This window comes from Pantherophis guttatus, chromosome 1 (assembly GCF_059756535.1).
Source record: "Pantherophis guttatus breed Tessera chromosome 1, ASM5975653v1, whole genome shotgun sequence".
Taxonomy (NCBI): domain Eukaryota; kingdom Metazoa; phylum Chordata; class Lepidosauria; order Squamata; family Colubridae; genus Pantherophis; species Pantherophis guttatus.
The window spans coordinates 59,721,206-59,746,526 of NC_142063.1; the positions used below are offsets into that span (position 1 = coordinate 59,721,206).

Below are 25,321 nucleotides of genomic sequence, written 5' to 3' on the forward strand. Positions count from 1 at the left end.
GACTGGCTAGGCCACTCCAGGACCTTGAAATGCTTCTTAAGAAGCCACTCCTTTGTTGCCCGGGCGGTGTGTTTGGGATCATTGTCATGCTGAAAGACCCAGCCACGTTTCATCTTTAATGCCCTTGCTGATGGAAGGATTGCACTCAAAATCTCACGATACATGGCTCCATTCATTCTTTCCTGTACACGGATCAGTCGTCCTGGTCCCTTTGCAAAGAAACAGCCCCAAAGCATGATATTGCCACCCCCATACTTCATAGTAGGTATGGTGTTCTTTGGATGCAACTCAGCATTCTCTCTCCTCCAAACACGATGAGTTGTGTTTCTACCAAACAATTCTACTTTGGTTTCATAAGACCATATGACATTCTCCCAATCCTCTTCTGGATCATCCAAATGCTCTCTAGCAAACTTCAGACAGGCCCGGACATGTACTGGCTTAAGCAGGGGGACACATCTGGCACTGCAGGATCTGAGTCCCTGGCGGCGTAGTGTGTTACTGATGGTAGCCTTTGTTACGTTGATCCCAGCTCTCTGCAGGTCATTCACTAGGTCCCCCCGTGTGGTTCTGGAATTTTTGCTCACCGTTCTTGTGATCATTTTGACCCCATGGGGTGAGATCTTGCATGGAGCCCCAGATCGAGGGAGATATCAGTGGTCTTGTATGTCTTCCATTTTCTAATTATTGCTCCCATAGTTGATTTCTTCACACCAAGCTGCTTGCCTATTGCAGATTCAGTCTTCCCAGCTTGGTGCAGGTCTACAATTTTGTTTCTGGTGTCCTTCGACAGCTCTTTGGTCTTCACCATAGTGGAGTTTGAAGTGTGACTGTTTAAGGTTGTGGACAGATGTCTTTTATACTGATAACAAGTTCAAACAGGTGCCATTAATACAGATAATGAGTGGAGGACAGAGGAGCCTCTTAAAGAAGTTGTTACAGGTCTGTAAAGGCCAGAACTCTTGCTTGTTTGTAGGTGACCAAATACTTATTTTCCACCATAATTTGCAAATAAATTCTTTCCAAATCAGACAATGTGATTGTCTGGATTTGTTTTCTCATTTTTGTCTCTCATAGTTGAGGTCTACCTATGATGACAATTACAATCTCATCTTTTTAAGTGGGAGAACTTGCACAATTGGTGGCTGACTAAATACTTTTTTGCCCCACTGAACAATACTACACAACCCCCTGAATATTATCCAGCAATAAAGTAGCAATAAAAATTTTGACTTTGCTCCTTTGAATAGAAGATAGAAACAAGTGATAATCGGAGTGTTGTATTCAGCACCAATATAATGTAAATTTTAATGTATTAATGTAAGAACCAAGCAGAAAAAACACCAAGGAGAAATCCATCAAAACCGACATGGCAAGCTACTATAAATAAACAGAGAACAAATCCCTCACTCGCTGCTGATGTTACCTGATTGGGTAATGAAACATCTGCAAGGAAACAACCAAAGAGATTTGCCACTTAATAGTAAAAGAAATAGTAGTTAAACTGGGCTGATAAATTTGACTTAACAACTTTAAATGGTTCACTGCCAAATTATTTTCTCTGAAAATTAGCTTGGGTACAATCAACCACCACAATCAACTGTGTTCTAATTTCAAACACGCTTTTTGCTAACTTTAGTTGCTTCATATACTAACAAATGGCATTTTTCCCTAAACCACAGTTCAATAAGAAACGAGTTTAAGCCAAGTCAAATTAGCTACTGCTGCTACAGTTGGAAGGAACAGAAATGGACCCCATTTATATCATAGTTAATATATCATGCTAACAAATTTTCATTCACTCAAAAAAGCAACATTTTGACTGTATTTAAAACATTTTTAAAACATACCTTCTTGTCTTCTTTCACTTTCTGTGTTTTCTTCTTCATCTTTTTATCATCCAGCTCTTGATCAGATGTAATTGCAGGGTTATCAATGCCACCTTTCCATGTTTCCACAGGGGATAAAAGTGGATCTTCTTCACTGCCACGATGTCTTCCTTTTCTTTTTGTTTTAGACATTGTAAAAGCTTCATCATCACTTGCATCTGAATGTGCTCTTCTATAATAAGATTTGGCTTTGCTGAACAATGTTTTAGATTTATATTTATATTTTGAGGGCCGTCTTTCTCCATGGGTCTTTGAAATTCTGTCAGGAAATCCATTTTCTTCCTCTCCTTGGGCATTATTTATAAGAGAGGAATTTCGAAATTTAATCATACGATTCTGACTATCATCTGGAGTTATGTAGGTATCATCAGCAATACCTCTGTGCTTAAAAATAGTGTCTATAGGTTCAGCATAGTTATCAGATTGTTCAAGATCATCAGATGGTGCCAAAATCATTCTAGTTTTTCTGGGGTATTGTTTACCAATACCTGCCTCAATGGTTTTTAATAGATTTGGATCCAGTTTTTTCACATTTGTCTTGGTTACAATTGGTTTTGGCTTTATGGGAGGAGGCACTTTGTGGTTGCGTTCATGATCATGACAGTTAGGTGTACTGTGAATGGGATATTCATTACCTTCTACATCCAAACGGTATTTTGAGCGATCAGTTGTTGGGAGCAACTGTACCTCATCTCCAATTGGACTATAAGGAGGTGGGGCTTCAGTATCATCTTCTGAATCTGGGTAACAGTTGTAAGCAAGAGAACTTGCTCTAGGAGAATGCAAGAAAACATCTTCATTTGTGTGTGTTGTCTCTCGTGTACTATCAGAGATGTAAGAATTTTCAATCATGTTTTTCTTCTCCAAGACTTCACTAAAGAACAAGGTGAAAACCTCAGTCTGACGATGATATTGAGATAACGAATACAGAGCTGTAAATTTAGCAGTAATCTCAGTTGCTATATGTTCACCTTCAGTCATCAATTCTTTGATAGCCTCATTCTCAAAGAAGTCTGCCTGACTGTCAGTAACAGCTACTAATTGTACAGGAATAGTATCTTGCACTTCTGAAAGAAATGCTCGAAGCATTCCCATAGATGCTTTCCGTTTAGCAGAATAAACTAGTATATAGCCATGAACAAGTTCATCTTTTCTTACACCAATTGAAGAATGATATGATAATATTGTAATCTGTATTCGCCTCCGTTTTTCACCTATAATTTTATCTAGCATTAGGGAATTATTCTGACCAGCCTGAGCAGCACTACAAGAATGAGAATCAAGGAAAGGAGAAAGAATAAGATCTACACTGAATGGATCTCCACACATAGCACACATAACAATTCTTAAGTCAGCTTCTGAAAGATCTTTAATTGTAGGAATAGGACTCACAACATCAAAATTGTGTTTAACTGCATCCAAAACACTCCTCAACGCTTGCTTTATCTGAGCCTCATTAAATTTACGTGGGTAAGTACCAGCAGGCACATCAATAAAAGGACACTGCAACTTGTTTGCTAACTGCTGCCCCTGATGTCTCAGAATAGGTAAATTTTTGCTAACACTCTCTCTTTGATTGGCCAATATTAGTGTAAATGGAAGGTTGGCCATATACTTATCTCTTCTTATCTGAGAAGCTTCAGTCCTGATTTTTCCAATGGATTCACCAATAAAATTAAGTGATTCAATTGAATTAAACACACAGAAATATCCATGAGGTTTGAAGGCTGAAGTCCATAATTGGCTTAGAAGGTAAGGTGACTTAGCATCAACTGGTCTGAGGTCAAGTTCATATATTTTTCCATCTAAGGCATATTCATCATCAGTAGACTGTGTCCGAATCTCATTTGCCAATTCTTGTGCAAGACCATCTTTACCCAAAATGAAAATATTAACTTTATCGATGTTGGCACTATCATGATAAAAATTTAAACGACCATGGTCTAATTGCAGGAGGCTTCTAGCAAGTAAGTGTTCCACTTTAATGTCCATACAGCTTTGGCCACTGAGACATGTTTCTTTAGTGGGATGATATACAAAACCTATATGTTTAAGCAGAAGTGACTCTCTATCAGGTGCAAGTTTCTGTAAAGCTTTGTATCTAGGCTCTTCACTAAGAACTGCATGAATTTCACTCATTTTGTCAGAACTAGGTGTTGCATTCAAATCCAGGTCATAAAAGAGTTCTGAATGTTCAAAAAGCATTTCCTGAAATTCCTCTTTGGCTTTTTCGACTATTTCTCGTTGATGCCTACTATATACTTCTTTACTGTCAGCTTCTGTAATATATTTAAAAGCTTCATCTTCCATTACAAAACACATAACTTCCTCCCAGGGTTGCCCAGGAGAAATGAACTGAATTTTTTCAAGTGTTTTTTTGAACTTTTCCTTCATTTCAACTCTCCTTTTTTCTGATATTAAATGTTGCACATGATTTTGATATACCTTTTCAGCTTCAAGCATGCTCAAAAGGTCAAATGGAATTCTCCTGTCATTTACTTTGTCTATATGGTCAGTTTCATACCAGGGCGTTTTCCCCAGTACCACAAAGAATAAATGGAAATCTTGTTTTTTTTCCATTAATTTCAAAGCTTCAGGCCAACTCAAATGTTCAATCTCTTCAAGGTTTGACAGAAGTGTGTTAAAAGCTCTTGGTAATGTATTAATATATTCATCTCTTCTTTTTCTTATATGCTCTTGCTTAAGTTGCTCAATGTGTTTTGAAAATGTATTTTGGGCTTTGTTTGTTCCCTCTAAATTAATGTAATCCTCATAATCAGGATGATTTTTCAGTTTGTTACTAACAGTCTTCCATGTAGCATGATAGTCTCTCACAGTCTGCACAAGTTTCTCAAACTTATCTGTTGATGTCACAACAACTTGTCTTTGTGTTTTATAGGCATCTAAATAAGGTATTATTTTAGGCTTGCCACGAGTTTTATCCATCATTTGTATCAGTGCAGTGAAACACGTCTCCACATTGACATTGAATCTTGCAGATGTTTCTACTACAAGAAGGTTCTTCTTATTTGAAGCAAAAGCCTGAACTTCTCGTAAATAATGGTCCACACATTCGTCACATTTAGTTGCTGCTATAATTATAGGTTTTTTAGATTTTGAAAGTTGAATATAGAGGTTATTTACAAATTTAAGTTGGTCATCAAACTTCCTATTGCATCCTTGGCTTACATCAATACATAATAAAAATCCATCAATACTTAGCTTTCCTTCAGGCATTTGCTTTTGCTCAAAGTCTTGTTCCAATCCAAGCTGATCTGTGCAAATATACATAAGTTTTTCTGCTGACTGCAATTTGGTTGCAGCTGCACGCTTTATATAAGGTTGTAAGTTTGTACTACGATGAGGCAGAAATGTCTGATCATCAATGAACTCAGTTTGTTCAATAACATGAATTTTGCAATCTACTCCATCCTCTCCACACTGTATTACATCACCCCAATATAAAAAGTGATCATTATTAACAACACGACCACCAAAGTCAATTGTGCTAAGCACAGAGGTATGTTCAGGGTAATATTCATCTGCTTTTGACCGGACAAATCTATTGCACAAACATGATTTTCCAACTCCACAGTTTCCTTTGTCTTTTTCAGTCCCAGAAAGTCCAACCACACTAACAGCATAGGCTGGGGGACGAGGCTCTTTGTTCTTTGCCATCATAGTGTTCTTCTCATCCTTCTGTATTCACCAACACAACTGGGTGCAACGCTCATTCTTAAAAATGATGCCACATACTAAAATTTTATCTCCAAAGTTCAAAATTATTTTCAGTTCTTAAATCCTCATGACTGCAATAAATGTGGGTGCTGCAGATCAATTGCTCCATGATTCTGAAAGAAAAAGGAAAGGCAGTGTATCAATTACAATTACTCAAAGTTTAATTTTAAATATTGAAATGAATTCTGACAAACATAATATTTTATTTTAAACTATTTTAAACAATAGTTAAACAGTATTTTAATTATTCCTCAAAATTTTCTCTTAGAATGCACACAGATAATCTTGTATTAGTGACTGAACAGTAAGGTTTATATAGCTCTTTAAGCAAACAAAGTGCTCTTGGATTTTAATACTGAGAAGGAAATTAATATCTAACAGGGTGGATTTGATTTAAATCAAGTCAATTTAAATCACGATTTAAATCACAATTTAAATCACTAGTAAAAAGGCTTGATTTAAATTACAATTTTTAAAGAGCAACTGTCATCTCTGTCCCACAGTAGCTCCTCCTGACCCGCTGTTGACTCACCAACAGTCCCAATATTGCAGAATATACAGCCTCATGCTACATAACTAAGCTCCATTTCATGCTGAATAAACTAAATTATTAATGTATCTTAAATAGAAAACTAAATATATTTTTACTTCAAAAGCATTTTATTAAAATAAAATTGATAAAAATAAAAAAATCCGACTTAAATAAAAAAATTCTGATTTAAATAAAAAATCCAATTTAAAACAAAAAAATCCATTTTTTAATTTTTTTTTAAATCATAGATTTTTATCCACCCTGATATCTAATGTGGATTAAAGAATCTAATTTTTAGCAAATTACTTCATTGGAACTTGTTTCCAATTGTTACCAATGAGGACAAGCCTAACCAATAAATAAATAATAATATATTGGACCACTGTTCCAGACTGAATCCTAAGTAAGCCAGATACTGTTGCTTGAAAAAGAATAATTAATAATAAACAGTGTACATATGAAACTTTTGCACTGATTGTATGAATCCTATCTGTAACAATAAACAATATTAAATAGGATCATATATTTAAAATTTAATAAAGTATTTGGATTAGAATATTAATTACAGCAATCAGTTAATATTACAAACTATTGTCTCAATGTTTTATTATTGTTCACTTCTATCCTCCTTCAAAAGACAGAATCAGATTTCAAAAAATCACAGAATTGAGACACTACATAAGAACACATTTCAGTTTATATTTTCATATACAGGTCATAATTATTATTATTTCTGATAATTATTATCAGAAATCAAAATGTTATTTCCATTTCTATAGTACGCATGCTTCTTTAAATTTTAGTTACTATATAACTAAATACTATATAAAAAATCAAATCTGTTTTAGATATTAGCAAAAACAAGCTTATTAAATGAAATTATCCAAATAATATTAATATTAAGTCATTGTGAAATCTTTCTAGCTTCTGCCAATATATTATATCCTGATCTCCTTTTCCATATGAAAAAATTAGTCACATACTAATATCCTGTGCTGAAGATTTATAAACTATATCAATTCATTGAAATAAACAGAATAGCTAGATTAAATTTCAGATCTATGAATGTTTTAAGTAATTTACCAACAAGTGCAAATACACTTTAACTGAACTTCTGAAAATGGAGCGGGGGGGGGGGGGAGGAGGAAAATAGCAAAATTCAAAGTCCTTTAATATGAGCAGAAAAAAGTTTTATGGAGATGTGTTTGGGGGCTTCCAGTGAGGAATAGTGAACTGTTCTCTCCTACATGGATCACAGAGGTACAATGGCCAAAAGTGGAAATTTAGATCAATTAATTTAAAAAGAAATAAAATTACACTTCCATCTTTGTAAGATATTTTTTGCAATATATAGCAAAAGCATCATTATACTTTGGAAAGTTTGGAAAGTTTTTGTAAATGCTAACGGTTTAGATGAAATTAATTTAATGAAAAGGGTTTGAGTTAATTAGAAGATTCTTCCGCATTGGAAAAACATTTTTTACATTTCAAACTAGTAACAAGACTTTGAAGGTTGATCATTAGGTCTCCAGATGACTACTTTAAATGAAGCATTTAATTTGTGGATCCAAGAGGTGATCAAGCTATTTAACATTATACTGGAACTAAAGGGTGTTATTGAAGAACAAATCCTTTTGATCGTAAGCGAAACAGACTTTATGTGGACTTAAAAATTATAACTTAAAAGAAAGAGATTGGATGATCATGTAAAAATGTAAAAAGGTATTCCAATGATGCATCAAAAGAGTGATATAGATTACCCTTTTAAATTAGAATGTAATACTACACTAAATTTACAAGTGGACTTGGATAAAGAAAAGAATTCCAAGATAAGAGACAAAGGTAGTAGAAAAAAATAGAGCTAGAACTTTATGGGACTTAAAAATGGCTGGGAGGAAGAAGGAAAAAAATAGAAAAATACAAAATTGATTTGTTTGATTATGCTTAAATAATGAGTTGCTAAATTCTGATGATGCTTTATGATTATCTTGGATAAGGTTTTTTTTTTCTAAGGTTCAACTGGGTATAATGAATGAGTTTGCAATATCTAGGTTATTATGTTTGATATGTAAATAAGAGGTCACTATTTCTAGTAATGTTTAACAGTTTTTAATTTTTGTAATTTTGTTATTGTTAATTGGGATTAGATTTTGATTACTGAACAGAGTGATGAGGGAGATTTTGTGGGGTAAGGAGTGGCAGAAGCTGGGGACAAGTTTTAAAAAGTGATCAGCCTAGAATCTCTACATAGGCACAAGTGGACTAAGTCCACCCCCACCGCCCTTTGAATTACACTGTCCCTTATCTAATTTTTAGATGATGCTAACCATTAGTTGAGAATATTCCTGTGCTTAAAGGCATGAATAGCAATAAATCAATTTAACTGGATTTTCACATGTAGACCTGATCTTTCATGCCCAATAGGTTTAGATTAAATGGAAAGAGAGATTATATACTTATGTTGTTAAGCATTTATGTTAATTTTTATTGGATCATTGCTGATTAATAAGGAGAGCTGAAGATTTAGAGAGAGGTTCATAGAAAATGGGGTGAGGTATGGAATGAAGATGTATTTAGTTGTATTTTAAGTGACAGATAAGTTGTTAATGTTTATTATAAGTTGATATAAATTGATTATACTTGTTGGGAATGAAATAAAAGTTTCTTACTTTTTTTGCTTTTGGGAGGATTTTATGAACTTTTAAATATAATTTAATATTTTGTATTATGTTATTGTACTAATTTTATCTGTTCAATATAATTCTTAATAAAAATTATTGGGGAAAAAGATGTTTGAAACTACAGGTAGTTTTGGCCTTCAACCACAATTGAGACTGGAATTTTGTTTGTCAATTGATGTGATTGTTAAGCATTCCTCACATAACCAGATCCAATTTCACAACCATTGTTACTTCAGTCATTAAGCAAATCACCAAGATCATTAAACAAATCATATGATCATTAAGTGAATCACATGGTTAAGTGAATCCAGCTTTTCCAATTAATTTTGCTTGTTGGAAGCCAGCTGGGAAGGTCGCAAACCATGAAGCAGGCAACTGCAAGTTATTGCAACTGCTGTATATGCAAGTTGGTTCTCAACCAGCCAAACTGCAATCAGATGACAAGGGGGTGCAACATTTATAATTTCAGGGACAGGTAGTTGGTCACTTTTTCTGAGGCTGTAAGTTCAAACCATAATTAAACGAATGATCATAAGTCAAGGACTACCTGTAAAATATGGAGCTTCAAACTTTTCAAGTTTGTATATATGTTATTAGCTATGTGACATAATGCCAAAGAATGTTCAAACTACAATACAATAGTGCTTATTCACATGCTAACAAGGTCATGCTTAAAATCCTACAAGCTAGGCTTCATCAATATATGAACCGAGAATTACTAGAAGTACAAGCAGAGTTTCAAAGAGGCAGGGAAACTTGACATCAAATTGCCAAAATTTGCTGGATTATGGAACATGCAAGAGAGTTCCAGAAAAACATTTACTTCTGCTTCACTGACTATGCTAAAGCCTTTGGTTGTGTAATCACAACAAACTGTGGCAAGTTCTTAAAGAGATGGGAGTACCACACCATCTTACCTGTCTCCTGAGAAACCTGTATGAGGATCAAGAAGTAACATTCAGAATTTGAACAACTGATTGATTCAAAATACAGAAAGGAGTACTACAGGGTTGTATATTTTAAGCCTGCTTATTTAACTTATATGCAGCGTACATTATGTTACATGCTGGGCTGGATGAATGACAAGCCAGAAATAAGATTACCTGCAGAATATATTGGGAGGTAAACAAGGGCAAACCTAGACAGCATATTAAAAAGAGTCATCACCTTGTCAACAAAGGTCTGCAAAGTCAAAGCTGTGGTTTTTCCCAGTAGTAATGTATGGCTGTGAGAGTTGGACCATAAGGAAGACTGAGTAATGAAGAATTAATGCTTTTGAACTGTGGTGCTGGAAAAGACACTTGAGAGTCCTCTGGACTGCAAGGAGAGCAAATCAGTCAATCCTAAAGGAAATCAACCCTGACTGTTCTTTGGAAGGACAGATACTGAAGCTAAAGCTCAAATACTCTGGCCACCACATGAGAACGGACGATGCTTACCTGAACGTCCCTTTTATGCTCGCTGCGAAGACATTCCTACGTCTGGGTTATCCTCACTCTAATTCGTTCGACTGAGCGCCAATCATTTCCCTCTGAAGCTGGTCACGCCCACCTCCTCGGCTCTCCCAGCAGTCTTTTTTACGAAGGCGATTCCACAACAGACGAGAGTAGACACCAAAAGATCGAATCATCCGACGGCATCAGCTGCAGAGGGAAACAAGAAGAAAAAAACCCCACCCAAGGCCAGGACAAGGCAAGATCACGGGCGGGACAGAATGTCTTCGCAGTGAGCATAAAAGGGACGTTCAGGTAAGCAACATTCGTTTTCATGACTCACTGCTCAGACATTCCTACGTCTGGGACATACCCAAGCTTAAGTCCCCAGGGCGGGAATCGAAGCCCCTTCCTGGCCATGGGAAGATATTACAGATTGTAAAACACGTCTGCCGAAAGCGGCATCAGCAGAAACATAAACATCCAAACGGTAATGCTTAACAAAAGAGGAAAGCGAGGACCAAGTGGCCGCTCGACAAATGTCATCTATGGAGGCCAGAGTAGCCCAGGCAGCCGATGTAGCGGCACTGCATGTGGAATGGGGCAATATCCGTCCCGGAGTTGGACCACCCCGCAATTCGTACGCTTTAGAAATACAGGTTTTAAGCCATCTGCCCACAGTAGCGGAAGAGACCTTCTGTCCCAGAGAGGAAGGAAGGAAGGAAGGACAACAACAACGCCTCAGTCTTCCTAAAGGAGGCAGTTCGACTAATATATCGTTTTAAGGCTCGACACACATCCAACATATGCCAACGTTTTTCAGAAGGATGACGGGGATCCGGGCAGAAATTTGGCAGTACAATGTCCTGTGCACGATGGAAATGAGAGTTAATTTTGGGAATAAATGCCGGGTCCAATCGGAGAACCACACGGTCCTGATAAAACACACAAAGGCCACTACTAATAGAAAGGGACGCAATTTCAGAGACTTGACGGACCGATGTTATCGCCAACAAAGCCATTTTCAAGGTGAGGTAACGCAGACTGACAGAACGGAAAGGTTCAAATGGAGATGATGTCAATGCTTGCAGTACGAGTGTAAGATCCCATGTGGGATACCGGTGTATTGCTGGAGAGAATAAGTTTGTCGCACCCTGAAGAAAGGATAAGGATTGTTGATTGTCTCCAACGAGGACTGTGGCCAAGGCAGCCACCTGCCTTCTGAGCGTTGCAGGAGCCAACCTTTGGTGAAGCCAGATTGAAGAAATTGAAGGACATCTGGGACAGCGGCAGTAGTCGGATCAACGTGATTTGTAGCATACCACCTGGCAAAAGCATTCCAAGACGCATTGTAGATGTGTACAGTTGATGGCCATCTGGCTGCTTGAATGGTAGATATTACTTCACTTGACAGGTGACCTTAAGTCAATCGTATCCTTTCAAGCGCCAGACGGTCAACTGGAGCCATTCTGGTTCTGGATGTTCCACAGCGCCTTGAGTCAGGGAAATCTGGTCGGGTGGAATGTGCCATGGCGGCTCGACGGACAGTGACACCAGATCGGCGAACCACGCCCGACGAGGCCAATGAGGGGCTACCAGAAGGAGATCTGCTCGTTCCATGATCATCTTCTGAATCACGTTGGGAATGATCGGGAGCGGGGGGAAAGCGTAGAGGAGCCCTCAAGGCCACGGAGATCGAAGAGCGTTGTGACCCTCTGCACCCGGTGTTGGAAAACGGGAGAAAAACCTCGGCAGCTGTGTGTTCTGGGGGGTGGCGAAAAGGTCCAGCACCGGGGACCCGAACCGACGAGACAGAGCCTGAAACAGACAAGGATGTAATCGCCATTCCGAGTGGTCCAACTGACCACGGCTGAGCCAATCCGCTTCGCGATTGATCGCGCCTGAAATGTGCTCCGCCTTCAAGGAGAGGACAGGACGCTCTGCCCATAACATCCTTTCTGTCTCCTCTATCAGCGACAAGGAACGAGTGCCCCCTTGACGGTTGACATGGGCCTTCGTGGCCGTGTTGTCGGTCAATATCAGAATATGTTTGTGTAACACTTGACGGTGGAAATGTGCCAGCGCCAGTTCTACTGCGCGAAACTCCAACCAGTTGATGCTGTGAAGTTTTTCTGAGGGAGACCAGGTGCCCTGTGCAAGTTGAGATTGTAGATGGGCACCCCAGCCGTGAAGACTGGCATCCGTGGTTAAGATGACCCTTTCTGGTTCCAGAAAGAGAGCCCTGATGCAGAGCTGGTGAGACCCACCAACGGAGAGAAAGACGCACTCGAGCTGGCACAGTAACCTTAAAGAGAGACTCCCCCCGGCCTTGTTTTTGAAAGGGGAGGAGGAACCACTGTAGTTGACGTAAGTGGCAGCGCGCCCACGGAACTATTGCTATGCACGATATGAGCTTGCCAAGAAGTTGGGAGAGCAGAAGCAAGGGCAATTTCTTGTGCGTCAACACCTGAGTCACCAGGTCTTGAATGCTGGACTGACGGTCGGGAGACAAGTAAACCAGTCCCTGAGCAGAATCTATTATCGCTCCCAGATGTAAGATTTGTGTCGTGGCGCATAGATGACTCTTGGCGAGATTCAGAGTGAAGTCGTGGCTCTGCAGAGCATTAATCACAAGTTGTCTGTCCTTGTCCGCCTGAACAGCCGAAGACGATAGAATCAAAATATCGTCCAGGTAGCATACCAGACGAACAGGCAGTTCTCTGAGCGATGCTGCCAATGCCGCTAAGATCTTTGTGAAAGTTCGCGGCGCTGACGAGAGCCCAAAGGGCATCGCTTTGTATTGAAAGTGGCTGTTGGCGAAGGCAAACCTCAGAAACTTTCTGTGTGCCGGATGTATGGGCACATGTACATACGCTTCCTTTAAATTGATCGATTGCATGAAATCCCCTTGGCGGATGCATCTCAGGAGAGATTTGAGGGAATGCATCTTGAAGCGGCAATACAAGACATGCAGGTTTAGTTGCTTCAAGTTCAGAATTCCTCTCCAACTCCCGGAACTCTTTGGAACGAGAAATAATGTTGAATAAAACCCGGTCCATACCTAATCTTCCGGGACCGGTTCTATGGCCTCTATCTGCAAAAGATGTTGGATTTCGAGGGCCAAGAGCTGCCGCTTGGCCGGTTGAGTGGGCCAGGGGCATTGAAGATAACGGTTCGGAGCAGTGGAGGTGAACTCCAAGGTGAGGCCGCTGGTGACAGTGCGAAGAATCCATGCATCCGATGTGGTAGTTTCCCACTGGTGGTAGAAAGACTGTAGTTTGCCTCCAATGGGAATCCGAGGCGGCGAGTCACTTACCTCTACGGGAGTAACGGGCGGAAGAAGCCCAAAACAGACGTCTGAAACTTGATTGACGTCTGCCACGGTCCCAAAAGGAAGCCCAGTTGGAAGCAGGTTGGTAGGAGAACGGTGCGGAACATTGATATGAGGAACCACTGGTTCCTTGGTTATGACAAAATGGCTGCCGTGGGCAAGGGGAATACCGCCGATCCGGCCGTCTATACGCGGACGGCAAAACCTTTTTCTTGTCCCTATTTTCAACTAACACAAAGTCTAAAGATGCCCTGAAAAGGGAAGAACCCTTATAGGGTGCTGGAGTAAGCCTCCATTTTTGACTTCATGTCGGCCCTCCAATTCCGGAGACAGAGAAGCCGACGAGACGAAACCATGGACACCAAAGCATGTGAGGCAAACTTAGCCGCGTCCAGAGAAATGTCCGCCAAATATTCTGCTGACGCAATTATCTTAGCCACGTCCTACTGGAGGCGTGCGTCTTCTGGAGGTAACCTGTCTCGTAACTGGCGCAGCCAGACCAGCGACGCTCTATTGAAAAACGAGGCAGAAGTTGCTGCTCGAATGGCCCAGGCAGCCGCCTGGTGGGTTTTACGGAAGGCCATCTCAGCTCTTTTGTCCTCAAATTTGAGACCATCACCAACCTCTCCAACGAGAACAGAGGACGACGTAAGGCTAGCCACAGGTTCGTCTACAGTTGGTAGCTGAAGCAAAGCATCAAGCTCCGGTGCCGAGCAATACAGGATTTCTGTCAAAGGAATTTGGGCCACAGAGAGAAGCAGGATGCTCCCACGGCTTCTGGATGACCTGTGAAAAAAGGTCTGGGCAAGGAACAAAATCATAGTCAGGTTTAGGCAAGAGAAATAAATTGCTATTGGGATCAGGCTGAGCCTGGGAAGCAGAAAGTTGGTCAAGCCCTTTGCCCATATTTGTAGTTACTTTAGCTTTATGTAAGAGCGATTTGAATAACGAAGTTTTAAACAAACCTGGAAAGGCTGGTTTGTCCGGAACCGTTTCCTCATCTCCGAGAGTTCAAAGTCCTCTAGATATTCCTCCTCCCGGACCGGCTCAGCCACATGTCCATAGGAGGAAGAGGAAGGGTGCATTGTGGTAGACTGCATCTGACAAGAAACCCCCATGTTGCACTCTGGTGGCAGCACATAACCAGTCTGTTGTAAACCAGCCTGAAAAATGTGTGTAATAGCCTGTGATACTAAGGAGTTAAAATCCAGAAACTGACTAGAGTTATGGCCTTCATCTGCATGGAGCCCGGCAGCAGTAGGTGTGAAAGTGGCCTCAGGTGCAGGACGGGACAACTGCGAGACATGACTAGCGACTCCAGAAGACCTAGGCCTGGGAGCAACATGGTCAGAGTGAACAGTGGTCAGGACTTGATCTCGAGATACAGACGCCATATCACACTGGGGGCAAGAGCTCTGGTCAACATCTTGAGAGGATGCTGAAGTGAGCTGTAATTGGTGGTCAGCAGCCACCTCAGGTTCCGCAGGACAGAGACCCAGCTGTGCCTGATGTTGTGCTTTGGAGAATTGCCATTCTAAGGCATTGTGCCTCCTCTGGGCCTCTTTGTCTAGCACCGGTACTGTCTTAGTGGCCCTAGAAACCTTGGACTTTTTCCCCTTGGACAGTTTTGGGACGGAGCTGGAGGGGGGGAAGGAGCCTGCTCCAGGTCAGAGGACAGCTCAACATCTGCCATTGCAAGTAATATTAGGAACTAAGAGGGCCAATATTAATAGCAATAAAGTAGTATGTGATTATTAATTCATTTTTTTTTTTTTGGGTAGAAGAATCACGAAACTTCTCTCAGACCAGGGCCCCAACAGTAAATAAATAAAAGGTACTTTCCTTTTTCGTAGGCAAACAGCGATGACCAGAGCTGCGATGGGAGGCAGGGCAATAATGGACAGCGTCCAAAGCCTGTAGCTTCGCCTACGCCCCTGAGAACCAAAGCTCAGGACATAAATCACAAACCACGCCAAATTGTGCAGAAAATGGCGGGCGGCAAGTAGCGGCAAAATGGCGGCTGGAAGATCCCCTCAGGTCAAAGCCACACACAGCCACAGCGAAACGAGGCGCTGAGAGGCAGGGCCACTAGGCAGAAGCAGGCAATCGCAAATAAACAGCCCGACAACGAAGCAAAATGGCAGGATAAATCAACCGCCGCGAAGCGTCCTCCTTTACAAGCGAGTATGCCAGCTGGCAGGAACTCTTAAGCCGCTGATCGCTTCGGTGAAGGCTGCGAGGGTGAGACAATAATGCTGGTCCCAGCAAGCCACACCCGCGGCTGAGCAACAGGAGACGCTGAAGCGACCTCCCAAAACTCCGGTAATTAAGGAGAAAGTGCGAGCGGCGTCAGGAGCCCCAGAAACGCCGACAAATGAGCAGAAATGTCGCTGAGGGAAATCCCACGTTGCGCAGCCCCCACAATCCAAAAAAACCCCAGTGATTCTAGAAAGGAAATTGTATTTAAATACCGCAGTAAAGGCACTCGAGTCTGACACCATCGACTGAGTGAAAAAGACTGCTGGGAGAGTCGAGGAGGTGGGCGTGACCAGCTTCAGAGGGAAATGATTGGCACTCAGTCGAACGAATTAGAGTGAGGATAACCCAGACGTAGGAATGTCTGAGCAGCGAGTCAGGAAAAGAAAGGACTGTCTGTAAAAGACCCTGATGTTGAGAAAGACTGACGACAAAAGAAAATGTCAGAGGATGAGATGGTTAGTGTCATCGACGCAATGAATATGAATTTGGACAAACTCTGGGAGATAGGGGAGGACAGGGAGAGCCTAGCAGGCTATGGTCCATGAAGTTGCGAACTATCAGACAGAACTTACCGACTGAACAACAAAAATGTGACACAAAGCAGAGTTTGACACTGAAGGCTAAATAGTTTAAAAGTTGTCACTTATCTACCTTAGTAAAAAAAAAAAAAAAAAAACAAGAACTAATATGTATTATAAAACCTTTTTGCTGTATACAGCTACTTCCAATGTCATAAACACAAAATAGCTTTGATTCCTAAATCATACTTCTTTATAAGTATACAGGCAATTACATGAAAAAAAGAAAAAGTTTACAAAGTACTTTAATGTGCTCAATGCTTATTTAGCTATATAATATATTTTATTTACTGTATTTTTCAGAGTAAATACGGGGGTGAAATACCCCCTAAAAGGGGGTGAAAATTTAGGTGCGCCTTATACACCGAATGTAGCCCCGCCCACCCACTGGCACCCACCCTTTGGCCTCTGCCTCTCAGCAGTTACCTCCTTGCAGCAAGCAGCAAGAAGAAATAGCTCGTTTCAACTTCAGCACAGCCTAATTAACACGAGTTGATTGGATCGGCCTCCCGACTCTCAGCTGTTTTGCTAGGGCCTCTGCTGGTTGCTGCAAGGAGGTAAATTGCTGGAGCAGATTTTTTTTTCTTGTGTTAATCAAGCTATGCTGAAAACAAAAATGAAAGTAAAGCAGGCTATTTGCTGTTTGTTGCAACGAGGCAAAATTGCTGGGAGGCAAAGGCAGATTTTTCTTGTTTTCCTCACCAAAAAATGTAGGTGCATCTTATAGTCCGGTGCGTCTTATACTCCGAAAAATACGGTATAGCTAGTAAAATATATTGAGTCAAATTTATTAATTAAAAGTTGTCCTTTTTTTTGGCAGTAGTAAATCATCATTGTGCTTTCTTTTTGGCAGTAGTAAAATAGTAAAAATTTGTAGATCCTTTAGGATTACCCATAATCCTGCAAGCCTATGATTTCCAATGTGAACACAATTCCATTTAATCCTATTAACTGATAAAAGAAATTCTGGTTAAATAAAAGCTGCATACCATATTATCTTTATCAAATACATTGAGCCAGCATTTTATTTTTATTCTAGTATTTTATGGTAACTTCATATATTTTTATCTTACTGGTTTTGTAAAGATATTGTTGAATTTTTACATTTTCAATTTTAAATATGAAGGTTTACATTGCAGATGTGTATGTTCTTTAAAATGTTGCACAAATAATTACTAAATAATACATTGGCATGTGTTGGTATATAAAGTTTTTTTAATTTTTAAATGAATTACCAGAGAACAGTTATCATTTAATTTCAGTTTCAAATATAGGAAATATGTTGTGTTCATAGTTCAGAGACTAATTGTCTTATTTGTAGCGAAGAGAGATAGAAATTGTTTACTGCATGACAGATTGGCTTTGTGACCATGGAAGAGTGTAAACAGCATGGAGTGTTTTTATTAAAATAGATTCCTTAGTCTTTAGCAAGGTACAGCTTGCCCATTTGCTTGCAGACTGTGGCACAATTAGACTATGAGAAGATTAGTCAATATAATTCAGAATGTTTGGCAACAATCTTGCTTTGGAACAATTGCAATAGGAATTTAGCTTCAGGAACTTCCAATCTTTGTGACATATTTAGAATTCTGAATATATGTCATATTTATCATCTCAAAATAACAGTCATTTGGGTACACATTCATATAACAGAAAGGCAAACTAGTAAAAATTAAGGGGAAGTCACTTATTCAATTATTTGGATCCAAGTCAAAAATAGAATCTCAACTGTCTAACACAAAGTTTTTCTCTACACCCACAATTCTGATATACAGTAGTAATATGATTGATCTGTACCTCCCACATCCCAGAATCTATAGACCCGCATTCATAGTGTACAAAATCCCTTCAGGTCAGCTGTTTGTGTTTCAGGAAAAAACAGTCTAATCTCATTCTATTTTTAATAACACATCTATACATTTTTAAAACATATATACACACATTTTCTTTCTCGTTTGGACTGCCTCAAAGTTCACTATTATATTATTCTGCCAGTCTTCTCATTTCCTCTTCCTTTATTTGTCACCCTTAGCAATGGGGGTCATGCCAAGCCATCCATGGTAACAAAGGGCTCAGTTTCTTCCTTCCTTTTGAATTGGGGCAGGGGAATGTGATGGCAACCACAAATACAAAAATTGGGTTTTCAACTGTCAAATGTCATTTTACTTTTCAAGAATGTTTTCTTGAGACATTATGTGAAATAAAGTTGGCAGACAACTGGAAGTCTGTGTATCATACTGAACCACATTTTCCCAAACTGTTATTTAAAACTGTAATAAACTGAATAAAATTGAAATAAATCAGATATTAGCAAAACTTTTCAATGTGAATTTTTAAAACAGGAATTTTAACATTCATAATGAATATCTATAAAGTACAAGCATTTCTTAAGATAATCATACAAAATCTCCTTTCTTGCTATGTTTTTACATGACTAAATCAAATTATAAGGAGAAAGCTTGTTCAAGAACATTTTAAAAACAGAGAAAAACATCAAGGTAATATGTTGCAAGCAAAATTAAGACATTACCCGTCCCTCCAAGCAGTTTATTTCTATCACCACAAACCATTAAAAAAATATTTTATAATGTCCTATTCCCTTCATCTTCTGTATCATGACTTTTTGATTGTAAACCTAAAGTCTGCCTTATTTTTTATTATTTTATAAACTGTTATTTTAAGCTGAAGAGTGAAAATTTATTTTTCTTAAATTAATATTTAATTGGCGAGTCATCTGACAATAACAGAAGAAGTTAGCATTTTTTCTGCTTAATATTCTCTTTTTAGAAGCGGAGTCATCTTAAATTTGAGGCTACCTTTAAAGGAAAAAAAATAAAGCCTTAATGTAGAATCTCTTAAGATTTTATTATAACAACTTTCTATTCTATTTTCCTTGCATTTTTTATTTCAAAATGTTTAACACCCATATTTTGTGATAATCTCAAATATTAAAAGCAAAACCTTTCTTGGTCATGGGGAATGCTGTCAAATAACTAAGACCATATTCCTGCTCAGAGTTTCTTATACTGCTGCAAAATATAACAATGAATTTTTACAGCCTGTTTCTAATCTCCACCAGGTAAATCTATTGAGTATTTTATTTCTATTGACCTGCATAGGATTTCAAAGAAAAAACTTCCACTGCTTACATTTTAAAAAAGAAAAATGGGATATCAACTTCATTAGGTATTACTTGATAAGTCAATTTCCAGAGTCTTCACCACCCATTCAGCACTGCAATAACCCAAAAAGTCATTGTTCACAAATCCATGTTATTTTCCCATAAATATATCAGTAGCTGCTTCTTAAAACTTGTAGATCATTTAAGAACAGACACTCCAGTAAGTCTAGCAATATTTTCTTGTTAGTACTGTTTCCCCGAAAATACGACCTACTCAGAAAGTAAGTCCTAGCTTGATTTTTACATGTGCGCCCAATATAAGCTCTACCCCAAAATAAGCCCTACCCCAAAATAAGCCCTAATTAAGACCCCTGCCCACTCCAGGTTGCACAGGTAAAAATTAAGCTAGGCTGGGGATGGGGGGGTGGAGCTGCCCTACTACTTACCTAAGGATAGTTGCAGCCAGGCATTGCACACCTCAGCCCAGTTCTTTTGCTGCAGCCGGCAAGGCTTTCCTGAAGGCCTCTGTAGCCGATAACCGAGCTCCAGATCAATCCGGAGCTCTCTTATCGGCTGAAGAGGCCTTTCCTAAAGGCCTCTGTAGTCAATAATCGAGCTCCAGATCGATCTGGAGCTCTGTTATGAGCTACAGAGGCCTTCGGGAAAGCCCTGCTGGCCTTGCCAGACGAAGAAGTTCCTGAAGGCCTCTGATAGCAAAAAAGAGGCCTGGGGCAATGAACACAAGTGAGGTTAGTCAGTGGATGACTCCCCCCCCCCCCCAATAAGACCTGGTGCCTTTTTGGTGGCAAAAAAAATATAAGACAAGATCTTGTTTTTAGGGAAACACAGTATTTTTTAGTTTTTTTTAAAAAAATATACTAATCTGTCATCCAGTTTGCATATCTGATTCTATCCCCTGGTACTTTTTAAATCTCAAACTACAGATAATCCATGCTTACTGACTGGTTCATTTAATAACTGTTCAAAGTTACAACCGTGTTAAAAAACAGCTTTGTGATCAATCTTCACATTTATTACTGCTGCTATGTTCCACAATTATATGATAATCATTTGTGTGTTTTTCTCAATTGGCTTGCAACAAGCAGAGTTATAATGGAGAACACAGATGTAAAATCATCACAGTCACATGATGTTTTGCTTAGCTAAGCAAATGACTAGTTTACTAATGACTAGCTTAGCTAAGCAAATGACTAGTTTAACAAATGACTAGTTTAACAATCAAGTGACAAGTGTAGTTGTAGCCCATCACATTCAGATGATTTTCTGCTTAATGACAACAGTATTTAGTGATGGAGATGCTGGTCTGAATTGTAGTCAGTAAGTGAGGATTACCTGTACGTTTGATTCTCAACATTCTTCTCAAGAATTTAATCATTTTAATCCAAAATTTATTTTACATCTAGCTAAAACTTCTTAAAATCTATGGTTGAAGTGGTATAGCACTAATATGCATCAATAAATATTGACTTGCAATAAGAATATGGATTTACTTAATATTGCACAAAAATTTGTACTGAGGAATGAGATGTTAAAATGTTGGTTGTTGTTACTAATGTTTTCAAGGTCAATAGTGATTCCTGATGACTACATGGATAAATCCATGGATAAATCCATGCAGTTTTCTTGGCAATATTTTTCAGAAGTGATTGGCCACTGCTTTCTTCCTAGGACTAAGAATGTGACATATCAATAACCATCCAGATGGCTTTAGGCCTAACACAGCATTGGAATTCACACAGTATCCTAGTTTCTAGCCAAGTTATCTTCAACTACTGTACTAAACCAGCTCTTTATTGCTTATTTAGCCATGATTTATTGAATAAGCCACAACTATGTGGTGCAACATGCTAAACACATTCAAAGCAATCACATTATACCTTAATGTAATACATAAACTCAAAGTTTATTTATTGGGAGCATGTATATGGCCACCCAACTCAAGACAGTGCAACTCTGAATGGCATGAAAATAATAAAAAAACAAATGTAAAAGATAACAGCAAACTTAAAAGCCAACTAAGACAAATAAAATTATATCAGAACTAAAATATTTGAGTGACCACTTCTCTCCCAATCACATCTACCCATTCTGTAAAATCTGCAGAAAGGACATATTGTGGGTCCCAAACAGTAAGGAATGTCTGAAAGGACCAAGGGGAACCTTTTCTGCAACAGCACACACCCTTTCTAAAGGTTGTACTTTTTGCATCTTTCAAAATTTGCAAGCAATTTGGTAACTAAAGAAAAACATGCATTTTTGACTCTCATGATTCCTCTCCAGTAATCAGTATCTCTCCCCATAGCCCTACTTCTTCTTTTATTAATTCTCTATAAACATAATTAGCAGCTACTCAATCCTAGTTTTAAACTTATTTCAAAATGTAGCCATCTAAATACAGTTCTACCTTAAGAAAGCAGGAGGCCTAGAGAAAAAAAATATCATGATAAAGCACAGCATGATATCCTGTTTTATTCTAATTAACTCAAAACAGAATTACCAGTTCTTCAAGTCCATATAAAACAGGAATCTATAGCTACAGCAGTTTTGCTGATTGTAGGAAAGAAGAAATATATGAATCTCAATTTACTTTGGTTCATTTACAATAATTTAGTCTAGGTTTTAGAGTCAAATTAGATCAGAGTCAGGGGTGGGTTCTACTTACCTTTACTACCGGTTCGCAATGGGAGCACATGTACATGCGCAGAAGCTTCTGCACATGCACAGATCATACCTTATGACGTCCGGGCAGAGCCTCCCGCCACTTATACTATCGGTTCGGAAGAACCAGACAGAACCAGGAGCAACCCACCACTGATCAGAGACTTTCTAAGCATTTTTCCCTTTGTGGTTTTATCAAAGATGTATTTCACCCAATGTGAATCATTTAACATTATATGCACAGGCAAAAATGGCTCAGACAAAATCTGAAACATGCCTCTGTCTTGTTTTCTCTCACCTCTTTGCTTTAGTAGATTCCTGCTGTGATATCAGAAAAAAGCAATCGAAGACCACACAGAATGCAGGTAGCTTTGACTAACAAGCACAATTGACCCCAAATTTTCTGTTGCTTCTGTTAAAAGAGTTAAGTGAATTTTGCCCAATTTTATGCCCTATTTTGCTACAGTTGTAAAGTGAATCTCTGCATTTGTTACGTTAGTAACACAGTTGTTATTAATGAATTTGGTTTCCCCATTGACTTTGCTCATTAAAGGTTGCAAAACTCGATCACATGACCCCGGGACACTGCAACCATCATGAGTTAAAGTCACTTTTTTCAGTGCCGGTGTAACTTCTAACAGTCATTAAATGAACTGTCGTAAGTTGAGGACTACTTGTAGAGGTGGAGTGTTCTAGTCAATAGTTCACACAATCCAATTCTGTTTATTTGAATCAATGTTAAATCCTGCCTTGAATGTATGTGAAAGCCTGCCAGTTAAGACTGGGGGCACTTTTGTAAACAACAACAAACAACAAAAATCATATCCTACAATTTGGAGGAGGGGAGTCTAATATCCAACAATGATGTAGAAGTTCCTCTGATCAACATGCAGTGTCATCTCTAAACCAGATGTCCCCAACTCCACGGGCCGCAATGCACTACTGGGCCTTGACCCGTTCGGAACCAGGCCGCAGAAGTGATGGGCAAGCATGTGCAGGTCCCCACTTGTGTGAACAGCAGACGAGCTTGTGCACATGTGCTCCATTTGTGGGAGCAGTGGATACATGTGCCTGCTGTTCATGCAAATAGACCTGCATGTGCATACTTGCCCACCGCTCATGTGGAAAAATCCCTTCCCCCACCCTGCCAGTCCACAAAGCCACAAAGGTTGGGGAACTCAAGCCCATTTAAAAAAATATGAAAGATGATCTTGTTTCTTCTCAGCTACAAATTTATAAAATAATCTCTCCCACTCCACAAATATTCAAAAATTTCAGCTTACCCTTACAGAAAAAAATGCAAGGAGATTGCTGCCAAGCTCTTGCAAAGTATCGCAATGTCACACATTTCAGTGATGTAAAGATCTAAAAATCAAGGAGATGAGACATTTTTAAAAGCATAAAGGCAAAATAATAATACATAGCAAGGTAATTTTTTTCTTAGAATTTTCAATTACATTTATTTAATTTTTTATAGTATTTTAAAATGCTACATATTACCTACTTCTATTAGTACCGTAGCTCTGCACAATTTATAAGTTGAGTTTTAATTTTATTTTTAAAACATTTAAAAACTTATGAAAATATTTTTTTTATTTAGATTTTTTTAGAAATAAACAAAAGACCATCATGTTTCATCTATTTCTACACTGATATTAAACGAATCAGTACTAGAAAAGAGAATTGAAAACTATTTTCCAAGATTCAAGGCGATATTCATCTTCCAGACCTTAGAACAGATATGAACAGCCAGATTCCGTTGGACTACATTTTCTAACACTATTTATTATGGCCTATGCTGATTATAATTTATTCATTATTCATGAACATTACTCATCTGACACACTGTTTATTTCATGTAAAACAATACACAAAATTTCATGTACTGAAATGTTAATTTACCAGATGTCAATGCAATGAATTTTACTCAGAATTGACTAACTTTCCATAACAATTAACACCAATTCTTTAATTACCAGATTCACAAATAACAGGAATTGTCAATAGAGGAGAATATTTGTAGATTGTAGGTCAGGGTTGATATGAGGGATCCTTAGTGCTCTCTAAGCTTGTTTTCCTGCAGACATTACTTAAACGTGTGCTCATAGGGAGTGGGGTTTGCTACCATTTTATGTTCTAATGGCTTGCCCTGTCCATGTTGGTGGGAGTGGTCTTGATGGTTCTTTGGTTGGGCTGTTCACTGTTAGCTTGTTTGGCAGTTCCAAAACATTTCCCTTCCAGCATTCAGCACCCAGTTGAACAAAGTTGAACATCACACCAACAATTAACTAAACAATAACCTAATCAAGGAACTGCCAAACAAACAAACAATAAACAGCCCAACCAAAGAACCACCTGGGCCACTCTCACTAACACTGAGTGTGTCTGCAATGTCTGCAAAAAAGCAACCAAGCTCAGCAAATATCAAGGATGCCCCCTTAAATAAAATGGTTCTTCACAAAGATAATTGTTAGCCTGTAGAATTCACCAATGTATCATAATAAACTGGATGATTAAAAAATACATAATTTATAAAACTACTAGTTGTTACAAGTATCTCTATAAACACAAGCGGTCTATTTCTCATGTCACTCTTATCTAGGAAATATAAAGACACTATTACCCTTGTTACATATGAACTTCACAGTGACATTTGGATAATCACTTTGGGAACAAGATTCCAGACTAGACAGATCTGTACAAAATTCAATTGGTTGTTAGTGAGGAAGTTTGAGGTTGATACCAATTAACAATAATTTGTTTTGGATCAAATGTAGCTTCTAAATATTTTTATTCTATATATATCATAATATTTAATCTTAAAATTACCAAGACATATGTGGGAAAGACAAAATCATAACTGCCCAGAAGAGGGTGCAACAGGCATACAAACAACAGCTAATAAAAATCCTTATAGCAAGAGATACAGTCTAGAAATCCAAAGGTAAAGTTAGATCCCCCCCAAAATACCCTTCTACTCTGAATCTGACCTTTAAAAGAAAGTCATCTCCTCAAAAAAGCAGAAAAAAAATTCACAAACTCTTCATTCTATAAATGTGCTAGATCAGAACATCAATCAC

The 25,321-nt window shown here is 38.7% G+C and overlaps 1 protein-coding gene across 4 annotated transcripts in view; it reads right to left on the reverse strand.

Annotated features, from left to right (window-relative positions):
- Positions 1–25,321, reverse strand: part of ARHGAP5 (Rho GTPase activating protein 5) — a 45,509-nt gene that overhangs the window by 11,655 nt on the left and 8,533 nt on the right. For 2 of the 4 annotated variants that reach the window (XM_034417984.3, XM_034417985.3), the window contains exons 2-3: positions 23,525–23,606; positions 1,851–5,740 (exon numbers count right to left, since the gene is read on the reverse strand). In XM_034417984.3, coding sequence (XP_034273875.1) covers positions 1,851–5,570 — 3,720 coding nt within the window. In that variant the 5' untranslated portion in view covers positions 5,571–5,740; positions 23,525–23,606. The remainder of the gene's footprint in view (positions 1–1,850; positions 5,741–23,524; positions 23,607–25,321) is intronic. The other 2 variants (XM_034417986.3, XM_087874941.1) reach the window with 1 other exon arrangement.